Here is a 12,827-nt window from a genome sequence, read left to right as displayed (position 1 = left end):
GTCTAAAACACAGAACTTACCCATATATACAAGTTCCAAAGACTTGCACATTAGCTGTGTTATTCTACTAAGGGGGAAAAACCCAGTGACTACTTGGGGGTTCAATGCACTAAAAGCAGCTTCATCTTCACCCCAAATCACCTCATCCCATGCCAGTTCAGAAATGGTGTCCTCTCTCTCTCTTTCTTTTAAGCTGTTGTCATCTAGCCTGGCTGCTGCCACTTTCCCCAACTATCCTTTCCAGTGTACCCTCCCCTCCGGTTTCTTGCTTAGTTTCCCACTTCCATTCCAATTTTATAGTTCTGCAAGCACTGACACAGCCTAGGTGGCAAGTTATCCCCCCCCCCCCAAAAAAAAAATATATATAGTGCTTTCTGAACTCAGAAAAATGGTCATCAAAACACTTTGTGAGAAGGGTCAGCAGGTCAGTGTCTGAACTGCCACATGAAAGTAAATAAAACAAGATGAACTCTATTCTTTGCTTTGGCTTCCAAGCAAATTGTCCTGGGAACAGAAGCAGGTAGGGGAAAGAGGAGTTAAAATGCTGCAAATCCGAAGGCCTTAGTCCAACGAGAGTGACTGCATCATAAATGGCACTAGTCCACAGACCAAAGTTTATAAAGCTTTATTAAACCTGTTGAACAGCTGTGCAATGAACAAACAAAAAATAAAAAAAAAATCTCTGTGGAGGTTTCACGATTGGTTTCTCATTTCCAACTCCCCTGGAAAGAAAAAGCATTTTCAGCAATGCTCTTCCAGGGGAAGATTGTGCAGAGCTAAACAGGTGGCAAAACAAGAGCATAACCTTGAAATGTTATCCAAAAAGTGTGTGCCTGCTTCCCCCAAAGGACTAGCTTATGCTTCAGTGAAACAAACGTTTCCTAAGGAAGAAACATATTTATTTTCTGGAAATTACTGATGTGCAAGAGAGTGAAAGCTTGAGGGTGGGGATAAAGCTACGATCCAGGCATCACCACAAAAAGGTTTCCCAGAACCACATGAAGAGCTGCAGCTTAACCATTAGTTGCTTTCTTCCTCCCATAAATTCATGCACAGGCTCATTTACTTGTGATGAGCGATAGTAATAATACTCTTGGCCTCAAAAGGGAAAAAAAGAAAGAAAGAAAGCAGCAAGTCACTCAAGTGACAACTCCAATCCAGTATCCAGAAGCAGCCCATACCTCTCATGTCAGGCTTAGCACATACAGGCTTCTCTACTTGCACTTGCTGTTCGCCTTTTCAGGTTAGAAACACTGAGAGCTTAAAAGTCAACAGCAAAAATAATAAGAGGGAAACATTACAACAGAGCATGCTTCTTTTCAATTCAAGACCACTGGTAAACTGTGGATATTTGGCTGGGTGGGGTGGTGAGGCAGGCTCCAGTGCCTGTGTAGTAAAAGTGGCATCATGACAACTCTGGGTTTTTTGAGCTATGATCTATGCAGATAAGTATTTTGGAAAGGACTCAGGCAGTGCACACATTCCAGTTTGGCCTGCTGTGATGAATCAGCAGCCTCCTGGCTCCAACAGCTTTTAAACTTTATTAGCCATTTGCAAACACCCCCCCCCCCGATGTTCGGAATGAGGAACACTAGCTCTTTATCAAAAGCAAAATGGAGAGAAGGCTTTCCAATTTCAACAGGATCAGATGACACATGTTCCAGAGTACTGATGGTTGCATCCTCAACTAGGCAAGGAGTGAGACCACTCCAGCGTCAGGCAACACTCAAAACGTCTCTTCACCACCAAGTCAGAAATAGAAGGACCAAACGCAGGTAATACAGGGCAGGAAAAATGGGGTGGGAAAAGGCCACCCACCAACTGCTCTGTTTCAACCCCAGGACAACAACGTTATCACCATAAACAGCTTTTGTAAAATTTTACAGGCAGATTGTGGAAGGGCAGGTGATCATGAATGAAACACTTTAATCCAGACATACAAACAGGTTGCTTGTACTCTAATCACATGCCTTATAACCCCTCCTTCCCATAAAACCGTCCTTTTAAAAGAAAAAGAAATAAGGAGCTTGCAACCAGGTAGAGGGTTTTAGGTGCCAACCACATTGGGATCATGAGCAGAGTCCGGCAGCTGGGAGCCAGAGCAGTGATACAAGAAACAATTCCCCCAGCAACTGTAGCAGATGAGGAACAAGGCGGCCAAGAAGACCAAGGCACAGATTGTGCAAGGTTTCCGCTCCAACAGAAAGCTCAGTAGGTAGAAGCCCATGAACACTGAGTGACTAAACCACAAGGCTGGGTTGAGGGGCTTTGGGATGAGGAGAACAGGCAGTAACCACTGGAGGCAGTACATGGTGTTTAGTGATCAGGGCGTCACAGTGATGGCAGCAATCCAAAACGGCAGTGTAAAACGTCTCCTCTGCGCATTCAACTCTTCCAGAATCAGATGGGCTGACTTCATAAAAACGTGTGGTGATATATGACCAAGTCTTAACAGAAAGGCGGGGGGGGGGAGGGGGAAAAAGAGGGGACAAGTCAGCAAGTTGGATTTTCCAAGTGTTTTAGATTTGCATTGTGTAGTAATCCAACCCAGCTCCCCAAACCCTACTGTAGTTTTCACACTCCAAATCCGAAAGCCTCATTCCCCCAGCTGCCACTTCCCTGGGTCCATGCAATCCCAAGCTCTAGTGCAGGGGTCAGCAACCTTTTTCAGCCATGGGCCGGTCTACCGTCCCCAGACCGGTGGGCCGGACTATATTTTTTGGGGGGGATGAACAAACTCCTATGCCCCACAAATAACCCAGAGATGCAATTTAAATAAAAGGACACCTTCTACTCATGCAAAAACACGCTGATTCTTGGACTGTCCACAGGCAGGATTGAGAAGGCGAATGGGCCGCATCCGGCCCCCGGGTCTTAGGTTGCCTACACCTGCTCTAGTGGTTCCTTCTTGTAGCCTATGGGGGAAGAGACAGAAGATGCATGAATCTATCGTGGCATCCTTCTATCTCATGTGCAGGTGATTGTCACAGGTGTTCCTATGTAGTTTGAGAACCATTAGGCAACGAAGGTCAATTTCATTCTACCATGTTGTCAGTACTTGAGAACACTGAGTGGCTGGGGAAACTCAGCCAGATGGGTGGGGTAGAAATAATAAATTATTATTATTATTATAACACAGCATCTGAACACACACAACTAAATTAATTCACACACACACCTCTCTCTCCCTCGCTCACAGGGACACTGCAATAAAGTTGGAACATGAAAAGATCAGCACATCTTCAAGGTTCTTCTTGATTTTATTTTCTTCATATTTTGAGACCACTGTTATGCTACATTGGCCAAGTGTGAGAGCTAGCAAGTACAGTGGCACCTTGGTTCTTGAACTTAATCCATTCCGGGAGTCCGTTCGACTCCCGAAACAGCACGAAAAGCAAAGCGCAGCTTCCAATTGGCTGCAAGAGCTTCCTGCACTCGATCAGAAAAAGCGGAAGCTGTGGTGCACGTTTGGCTTCCGAAAAACGTTTGCAAACCGGAACACCCACTTCCAGGTTTGTAGCGTTCAGGAGCAGATTTGTTCAGGAACCCAGTCGTTCGAGCACCAAGGTACCACTGTATCTGGTTCAAATCTTCCCTGTCTTGAATTCACCAAGTTGCTTGCCCAATGTTACTACCTCTCTGACTCTGTTGTAGGGACTGCTGAAAATGTATATGAAGCACTTTCAACTAGTGACGTTCCCTATCAAATATGTTTAGTGGGTAAATCAGAGATTTGTAGAGCCCTGATGAAGAACCCTACATTCTTGGCCATTTGCATACAGAGGAACTGCCTACTCTCAGACACCTTTCACTGCCCTCCCCACCATCAAAGGCTTCTTGCCTTCTCCAGATAAGCTGCAGCTCTCAGTCATCATTGCTCCATCTACAAACAGAAGGCAGAAGTAAGAGTTGGAAAGAGAATTACTGAAAAAGCCCAGTTCAAATAATACACAGCTCCCCCGAATGCAAGTATTACTAAGGCTATGGCCACTGCAGAGATAAATGCAAAGGAAAGCCTAGAACTGCATGCCCTGTCACTTGAGCTTCAGACAAGAGGAAGCAACAATGTTTTTGCATTATGAATGTTGAGCAACAAAGAGGAAAACTTACTGTAGCCCTCCCAGCAAATAGCTAATTGTTAAGAAAGGAAGGAAAAGAATAACTCTTTATTTTCTGAAGGCCAGCCATAAGAAAACAGAGAGATCAGGATACGCTGGGCTCAATCCAGGTGGATTTTCTATATATACTCCATTGTGAAGAATTTGTCTGATGTCACTTAGCTTGCTGGGAGACACATAGATGAAGATAATCATAGACTGTGTCTAAAGTACTTCAGTTTGAAGGAAGAAAAAACTTTAAATGACACAGACTAATCAAGAAGTGTTTTCTTTCTATCTGAAAAATGATTTACAGCTCAACATAAAGGCAAAGGTCTTTTGGAAAACCCATGTTAAAGAGAATTTAGCCATAAATTTGTAGAATCTGGGCAGTGAAATTTTCCCCACCCAGGGATGGGTTCAATTTTCCTTTATCAGGTATGTGGCATGAATGAAGGGAACAAAACATGGAGGATCAGGTTTGTACAGCCTTCTTGATGCATCACACACACCAGTACTGTCAGCAACAAAAAAGGAATGACAACCCATCCTACAATTAACGAAACTTTAACCATAATAAGCCACAGTTTAATAAATGGGGTAGTTTAATTGGATGGTGACACAAGATACAGTTTTCTCAGTAGTTTCATGCAGCATTGTGGAACTCCCATCCAGGGAAAATTCAACTATCCCGCATGTTTAGAAGATTCAGGTACCAACTGAAAACATATTTCTTTGTCTGGGCTTGGAACATTATGCATTGGACTCTACCCCAGCAAAGTTTTATTGTCCTCGTACTGTTTTCAGTTCTTGATATAGATTTTTATGTTTTATTTATTGTTTTATCATGTTTGTATTTTATGCTTGTTGTTAGCCAGCCTGGGTTCCCATGGGAGAAAGGGTGGGATAGAAGAACAAACAACAATATTGTTCAGTTGCCTGAGTGCAAATATTGTTTGGGTGCAAAGTTGTCATCATGAATTTAACAGAGCAAAGTTACCAACTTCAGGAGAAAATTTATAGTGCTCCTTGACAATGGCTTTCTTAATGCTAGTCATAACAAAACATGAGATACACATGGCAAAATCTGCCCAAGATTTATTTGTAGGTAAGTAGCAAAACACTTTGTGAATAGGAATTTCTCCTTTGTGGCAGCAAAGAGTGCCTCTCAGGAGCACTGAGAGAGAGGTGACAAAGAACTAGCAAAGGGATGCAATGCTGCTTCCCTTAATTCTCAGTTGAAAAGCTATCATACATGGCTCTGTTGAGCTGTGCAGTATTATGCACATTGCCATGGAAACATCAGATAAGACTAGCTTGAGGACATCTGACGATCTTGTAGAATCCTACTCCGCTGACTACATCAAATACCTTGCTAAGATCAACAGAACTGAGGTAGAGTGGCTTACTTTGTTCTCTGCACTTCTCTCATAGCTGGTGCTGACAAAAGATCATATTTGTTTTTGATCTGCTTGCACAGAAGTGGGACTGTGCCTACCAAAGCACTGAAACATAAAGTTACTGGGAGTACCCTCAAAAATCATTCTGGCAAATACTCTCCCTAGGGTGCAGATGAGAGAGATTCCAGTGCCTCTGGGGTTGCCTTCATTCTTACACAGCATGATAATGTTAGAACCACATGTTCAGTAGAACTACTTCTTTCCTCCAGCAGCAGAACTAGTTATAAAGGACTGTCTGACTTTTCCACTCCCATGAACCTCAGCTGTAATACCAGTCTTCCCAGGTACTCTCTCTCTTGCCAAGGACTCCATGAGTTGGCTCTTTGTACTATCATTCTTCATGTGTAAAGTATATCTGATTTGAGGGCTGTCTTGAGATAGATCTTTTTCATAAGAACATAGTAGTTTTCTACTTGTGAGATACAGCTGCTTGTTCCTGTAGATCATGCTGCTATCCAGGGTCTGACAGGCAGGAAACTGCGGAAGTGGGAATGAGAGTCTGTCATACGTTACATGACTGCTCCCCAAATCAGAAGCAATTTATATATGATATAGGCTAATCCACTACAGATTTATACAGCATCTAAAATAAATGCTTTCTATACTGCACTTTTTGTTGGCTTGAGTGTCTTGACCAGGCTGTATTATTTCCCTTAGCATACGACATTTTAATTTCAGTAGGCTTTAAATCAGTTATTTCTAGTCATCTTGCCAAAAAACTGTCCACCACTCTCCCATATATTGCTGTGTTTAGAGAAAGGAAGACCCACAGCTCAGTGATACAGCACATACTGTGCATGCAAAAGTTTCATGTTCAGTTGCAGACATCTCATGTTTCTGAAAGGATCTTTGACAATAGGGTGGGAAAGGCCTTCCACCTGAAACCCTGGGGAAGCAATGCTAGTCAGAATGGATGATACCAAGCTAGTTGGAACAATGGACTGACTTAATACGAAGCTGATTATATAAAAGGCGCAAGGCACACCTTCAGGTTTAGATCTATACAGCTTTCAGTATGGAATAAGGGCAAAGGGCAAACAAGAGAATGGAAAAAGTTAAGAGTGCAAGTGCTGTAGGAGAAGAAATACACTGAACAACCACATCTCCTGCTAATGCCAAGATCATGGTGATGCTAGGTGCCACCACGATAAAGGTAAAGGTGAAGGTACCCCTGCCCGTACGGGCCAGTCTCTAGGGTTGTGCGCTCATCTCACTCTAGAGGCTGGGAGCCAGCGCTGTCCGCAGACACTTCCGGGTCACGTGGCCAGCGTGACAAGCTGCATCTGGCGAACCAGCGCAGCACACAGAACACCGTTTACCTTCCCGCTAGTAAGCGGTACCTATTTATCTACTTGCACCCGAGGGTGCTTTCGAACTGCTAGGTTGGCAGGCGCTGGGACCGAGCGACGGAAGCACACCCCACCACAGGGATTCGAACCACCGACCTTTTGATCGGCAAGTCCTAGGCGCTGAGGCTTTAACCCACAGCGCCACCCGCATCTTGCCACCACGATAACCTTTGCCAATTGTCACTGATATTGCCTATGCTATGTTGGCCAGCACATAATAGGGCTATGACTTGCATTTTAATCAAACCCTTCCATTCAAATCACTGAGAAGAAATTATATGATAGTAGATGTCCAAGCTCTCACAACTCCAATAGCATCAAAGTACAAGAAAGTGAAAATGGCAATTTTAGGCTTCTGCCTCAACGCTTATCCCACCATTCTCCAGAACCACTTCTCTATTCCCCTTACCATTTAGAAGCAGTTACATGCCAACTACATGAGAGCAGCATGTGGGAGTGATATGGAACAGGTTGTAGCCAGCCCTCTCACAGAGTCCCCCACCCAATATCCATGAGGAAAGAGAAATTGAGGGTTGCAAAACTAACCATGCTTGTTGATTCCAGATTATCTGGAAAAGATATACAATGAAAGCCCTAAAAAACGACATCCTGTTCACTTTCAAAACACACACAAATCCAGTTCAGCACTTTCAATACTTTAATGTGGAAACAATAAAAAGATCACTGTTTTGCTGATAACTAAAATTATTCTCTGCTGGCTTGATGAAAGAAATTAGGATCTTCACCTTCATGCACCATTAATAAATACAATTGATGACAGGAAACAACTCTGTCAAAACAAAATTCAGCCACTAGGAATGTGCAAAGGACAGAGCCTCTACAGCCCTCAAGTAATCCCTGTTGCTCCAAAAATTATCTGAACAAACCCTGCTGTTCTTATGCAGCTTGTAAAATAAAAAAATAAATAAATAACACTTTAGCAATTGTAGCTGGAGGCCACTTATTAAAATCTACCACCAAGGTCACCTGGACTGTAAGTAAAGTATGTTTAATACTAGCAGGGGAGTAGACAAGGTAGATAAAAGCATGCTCAGCTTCATCATAAATGATGTCTCTTTCCCTGCTGCTTCCATTTCCCTATTCTCTTTGGTGAGGTTTCTAGGAGTCACGTCACTCTGAGATTACCCGTAGCCTTTACTACATTCTCTCTACAGGTTTTCATGTCAGTATACTTCAATTAGCAAAACAAGATATTCAGCCTCAAAGGTTTCCCCCTTTTTCCTTTAGCAATTGCATTCTTAGAAGTTTAGAGGATGCTGTTTTACTGTGACAACCACACAGTAAGAGACCGAGATTTCAGAAAAAGCAGGAAGAACAATTATGGGTGCAAGATGTGGACTTTAATACCCAAATAACTGTTCTCTAATTTCTATGAACTACTGTATAAGGAAAGATGGATCACTAGTTAGTAAAGCATTCCTTCTAAAAAAAGGGCATTGTGTTATTCAGCAATATAAACTTTTTGGATAAAAGAGAACAAAAACCTGTATTAACCTGCTTTGCAATTACAGTGAAGTAACTATCTTGAGTGATTTTCTTCGCCAGATAAACCTCAAAGGGAACAATGGAGAAATACTTAGAATCCTATGGGCTTTATACCAAGATTGACTTTAAGGCTTTATAGGCAAGTTGAAATTTCCCTTCACATTTACCCCATTTATACAGTAGCAGCTGACAGTGGCATAATGCAAAGTAGTTTACCTGTGTCAAAATGAATAAAGGTAAGCTAATGGGCTGGCACAGGTGGAGGGAAAATAGAGAGATTTGTACCTCCAATTTTCTTAGTGTGCTTGCTGGCTGTGGGGGGTAGCATTGTAGTTGGATGCAGAGGATTGATGGGAGGAACCAGTTGGGGAGCCACCAAGGGAAGAAGGCTCAGAGCTATGGGAGTGGTGGTGGGACAACGATGAGTGGTCAGAGGGAGAAGACTAGGAAGAGAAGGTGTCAGTAGCTGAATGGGTAACAGGGCTTAGCAAGCTGGGGGGGGGTCTGTGGCAGAGTGAAGTCAAGAATCAGTAGCTAAAGCTGGTGAGTGGGAGGAGAGAGGTCAAGAGGCAGATATGAGCCAGGCTGGGGAAGAGTCATGGTTGTCTCCCTCTCCTACTGCAAAAAGCTCCCTTCCCCCTCTGTCTGCCAGAACCAGAAGAGGGCTGAAAGGGGCAGAGCAGTGACAGGATGCCCGCAGGTGCAGTCTCCAATTGCTTGGAAAAAACCCAGAAGAGGAGCAAACTTAGACGGTTATGGGGAGGCAGGGACTTTCAGTCTCAACATCTGCTTTAATGGAGTAAGACAAACAGGGAATGAATTGCTGTGCTCGTTAGGCCTGACACTTAGCCAAGAGATCATGCGGAGATCATGTTTTCCTAATAAAGAGTTAGCTCCAAATTTGAATTGTGTGATTTACTGGCCAGCTCACTCTGTGACAATCACCAGCAAAAGAATTGTGCTATCAAAATAGGCAACTGGGTGCTCTCCAGATGTTGTGGACCAATTTCAACCCCTAACTCTTGGCTCTGCTATCTGGGACTGATGGGAGTTGTAGTCCATAACATCTGGAGGACACCACATTGACCACCACTAAATTTTTTTTAATGTACTGCAGCCTTCAGCAATCTGATACTCACCAGATATTTTGGACTACAACTCTCATCAGTCCTAGCCAGGATAGCACACATCTGGAAAGCACCAGATTGCTAAAGGCTGATTTACTGAATGTGTTAAGCGCATGCATGGTTCAGCAAAAGTGCTGCTTCAGAGTACCTCAGGAGGAGAGAGACAACTGTTAAACAATTGTCAACTTCAACCTGGCATCCAAGGAAGAGATTTTTGCAGGCTGATATACTTCTGTGCTGAAGGATGTCGCTCGGGGGAGGGCGAAAGAGGCAAGGGAAACTGAAAGAGAAAATATACAAAGTAAATTTAATTTAAAAACTGCCTTGGAATTGCAAAAACATGGAAAGATTGCTCCTCAGAAAGGAAGCAAAGCAAACAGTGACATTCCAGATTTTAATTTTTTTTTACTCTATAATAATAAAGAATTGCCACTGAAGTTCACTACAGTATTTACTTTGTTCAACCTCAGAAACTTGTGAGGTGGACAAGCCTCCCTTTCCTCCTATGTTAAAGAACCAAGTCTGAGAAAATATCACCAAGGATGTTTATGATGGAAAGAATCTAACTTGAATCTCCCAGGTTCAAGCCCACCACTTCAAACTAAACTGTCTTGTGTGACCTCTAGAATTTTCTTCCAGTTATCTCTAGCAGCAACATTTTAGACAGCAACTCTTGTATAGGCTTCAGGCTATTTATCCATCATGATTGCATAGAAGCTTCACATGTAACTAGCTAAAACACAGGTACCACAAAATGAACCAATATGGAATGAAGATGTAGCAGAAGAGTTACTTCATGCTTCTGTTTCCAAGAAAGCATTAAGACTTACCAGCCAAAGAACTAAAAGCCACATGTTACCCTAGTTGTAGAAAGCTGTTTGCCGCTATTTTGCAGTTAAAGGAAAATTTCTTCCTTTTAAGATCTTTAGTGCTTTTTAACAGGTGGGGGCACTAAAAATGTATTCTCATCCCCAACCCATTATATACCTACTGAGCCACACACACACTCTGATGAAAAGAAAGAGTACTCAGAAAATGAGGTAGAAGCAAATCTAATGTTCAATGAGCTCTTCAATTAGGTCTTCATTATTGCAAAGGCTGCCAAAATCAAGGATTGCCTTGACTCCAGAAAACACAGGAAAGTTTTACCAAACAGATTCTGCCATTTCTACAATCCATTTAGTTTTGAAGTATTCATACTTTTAAATATTTGGTGCCAACTGTGCATGGAGTCCTGTACAGAACATAGACAGTGATCAGAAAGGAAGTTACTATGCATAAGGAGAATAATTGGGGGGGGGGGGGCAGCAGCAGCCAGTGTGGTGGAACTATGGAGCTCAGCACTGGTGCTGTTGCAGTTTACCTGGACAGTGCTAGGGTGGGGCATGACAGCAATGAGGTTGGGGCTACACAGATGCATTGACAAAGCTACGCTGGTGCTCCCATCAGTTTATCTGTGCGGCTCAGACTAGCTGTCACTCTGCCCTATGTCCACACCAGGCATAAGCAAACTCGGCCCTCCAGATGTTTTGGGACTACAACTCCCATCATCCCTAGCTAACAGGACCAGTGGTCAGGCCCACATCTAGAGGGCTGAGTTTGCCAGTGCCTGGTCCACACCATTCAGGTAAGGTGCACTGCTACTGGCAGTGGTGGGGGGAGAACCTGCACCCCTTGGGCTAATGCCATGCATGCATGGCCATGAGAGGGGGAAATGAGGAGGAGGAGGGATGGCAAAAAAGAGAAAAAACAGGGCAGAGGAAAAGAGAAGAGTGGTGCCACACCCACTGTTCATTCAGGCCCGCCCACTACTGGCATTTAGTTTCTGACAGATCACACACAATGGAATTTGGTCATCAGAAAAAAGACTCACCACCCCTGATTTAATGAGAGAGTAATATTTTAGGATTAGGCAACTACTGTTACTTGGCAACATCAGACCATGGTCTTCTAATGACAGTCCACCCTCCTCCTTTCATCACTGCCCTGCCAGATGCCTCTAAACAGCACTCAGGCAATATATGAAGATGTTGCTCTTATCCAGCACCTGGTACATCAAGGTTCCATTTAACTAGCATGGCCAACAGGCACTGACAGACCCACAGGTTTGTCTATTCGTGTGTGTGTGTGTGTTTTTTTAAAAAACCATTTAAATACACATGCACAAACACACACACACAAACACCTTAAAAGTTACAATTTAATTTGTGTTTTAAATGAAATCTAGGCAGCTGTGGTATACTGGCATGCTGCTGTTTATCTTACTCCCCATGCGAGCTACTTGAGCCATGGGAAAGCAGCAATGTCTTGCAGCCCCTTCAGATACTATTGCAACTCCCAGCATCACTGATTATCACCTACGCTGGCTGGGGGTTGATCGGAGTCCCAACAACCCCTGGAAGGCCACGAATTCTCCACCAGCTAGAGAGCGGGCTTAATAATCCAAGCGCACAGTTGGGAATTTGATATGCCAGAGGTTGCTAACCTGTGTGGGGCCCTCCAGATGCTGCTGAACTCCCAATTCCCACCAGGCTCTGTCAGCACATCCAAGGGGCCAGGAGTCCACAGGGCAACGACACCTGGAGGGTCCACGATGTTAGAATTCCTGGAACACCTGACACGAGCCGATCATCACTTTTAAACAGCCAAAGGGGGGGGGGGGAGGCAAAGCAGCAATTCATCTGGTCCAACCCTGAACCCCAACACACCGCATGTCAATTTTCACTGGACGCAGAGCGGGCGGAGAGGGGGCAGGATCGGCGCCTGGGCCGTGTTCGGCCCACACCTGTGGACACCGCGGAGCTCCCAATGAGGAGGCCTCGGTTCAAAAACACCCATGGGGGGGATTGAGGGGGTGGCGCTCCCCATGGGACACAAAAGACACGGCTGGGGATGGGATGGGGAGAAGCGAACAGAAAGGAGGCAGACATTCAGAGGGGGGCGCTGCGGATTCCTCGCCGCCCCCCCCCCACGGCCGAACCCTCGCGGGCTCCTCGTTGGGGTTCGGAAAAACGGCACTTCCCCACCCCCACCCCGAGGGACGGTTCCACCCTCAGAGCTGAGGCGGGGAGAATTACGACCCAGGCAGGAGCTGCCCCCTCTACCGCCAAGACATTCCCTCAGGCGACCCTTCTCCGTCCCCCTCAGCCGCATTACCTGCGCTCCTCGCCATAGCGCTGCCTCGCCGCTGGGCCGCTCTCCCTCCGTCCCTCCCTCCCCGACGCCCTCGGCTCCGTCTCTGCGTCTGTCACTCCCCGCAGGACCCCTCCTCCTCTCCAACTGCCCACT

The 12,827-nt window shown here is 44.8% G+C and overlaps 1 protein-coding gene across 4 annotated transcripts; it reads right to left on the bottom strand.

Moving 5' to 3' along the window:
• Window positions 1-610: 610 nt before the first annotated feature.
• BLCAP (BLCAP apoptosis inducing factor) lies at window positions 611-12,827 on the bottom strand. 4 transcript variants are annotated; one of them, XM_079980167.1, is made up of 4 exons: window positions 12,696-12,827; window positions 9,688-9,819; window positions 7,316-7,475; window positions 611-2,447 (listed from the first exon to the last, which is right to left on the bottom strand). In XM_079980167.1, exon 4 carries the CDS (start codon window positions 2,309-2,311, stop codon window positions 2,048-2,050), a length of 264 nt encoding a protein of 87 aa, XP_079836293.1. In that variant the 5' UTR covers window positions 2,312-2,447; window positions 7,316-7,475; window positions 9,688-9,819; window positions 12,696-12,827; the 3' UTR covers window positions 611-2,047. The 4 variants fall into 4 exon arrangements, with proteins under 4 accessions (XP_079836293.1, XP_079836292.1, XP_079836295.1 ...); XM_079980166.1 differs by lacking the exon at window positions 7,316-7,475; XM_079980169.1 differs by lacking the exons at window positions 7,316-7,475; window positions 9,688-9,819 and having other exon boundaries at window positions 12,696-12,748.

The sequence above is a fragment of the Podarcis cretensis genome (assembly GCF_951804945.1).
Source record: "Podarcis cretensis genome assembly, chromosome: 6".
Taxonomy (NCBI): Eukaryota; Metazoa; Chordata; class Lepidosauria; order Squamata; family Lacertidae; genus Podarcis; species Podarcis cretensis.
The sequence above is the reverse complement of the archived record's forward strand: the minus strand, read 5'-3'. Positions and strand labels throughout refer to the sequence as shown.

Bases quoted from the DNA above. Each gene is read 5' to 3' on its own strand.
- BLCAP (XM_079980167.1), bottom strand. From the start codon at position 2,311: ATGTACTGCCTCCAGTGGTTACTGCCTGTTCTCCTCATCCCAAAGCCC.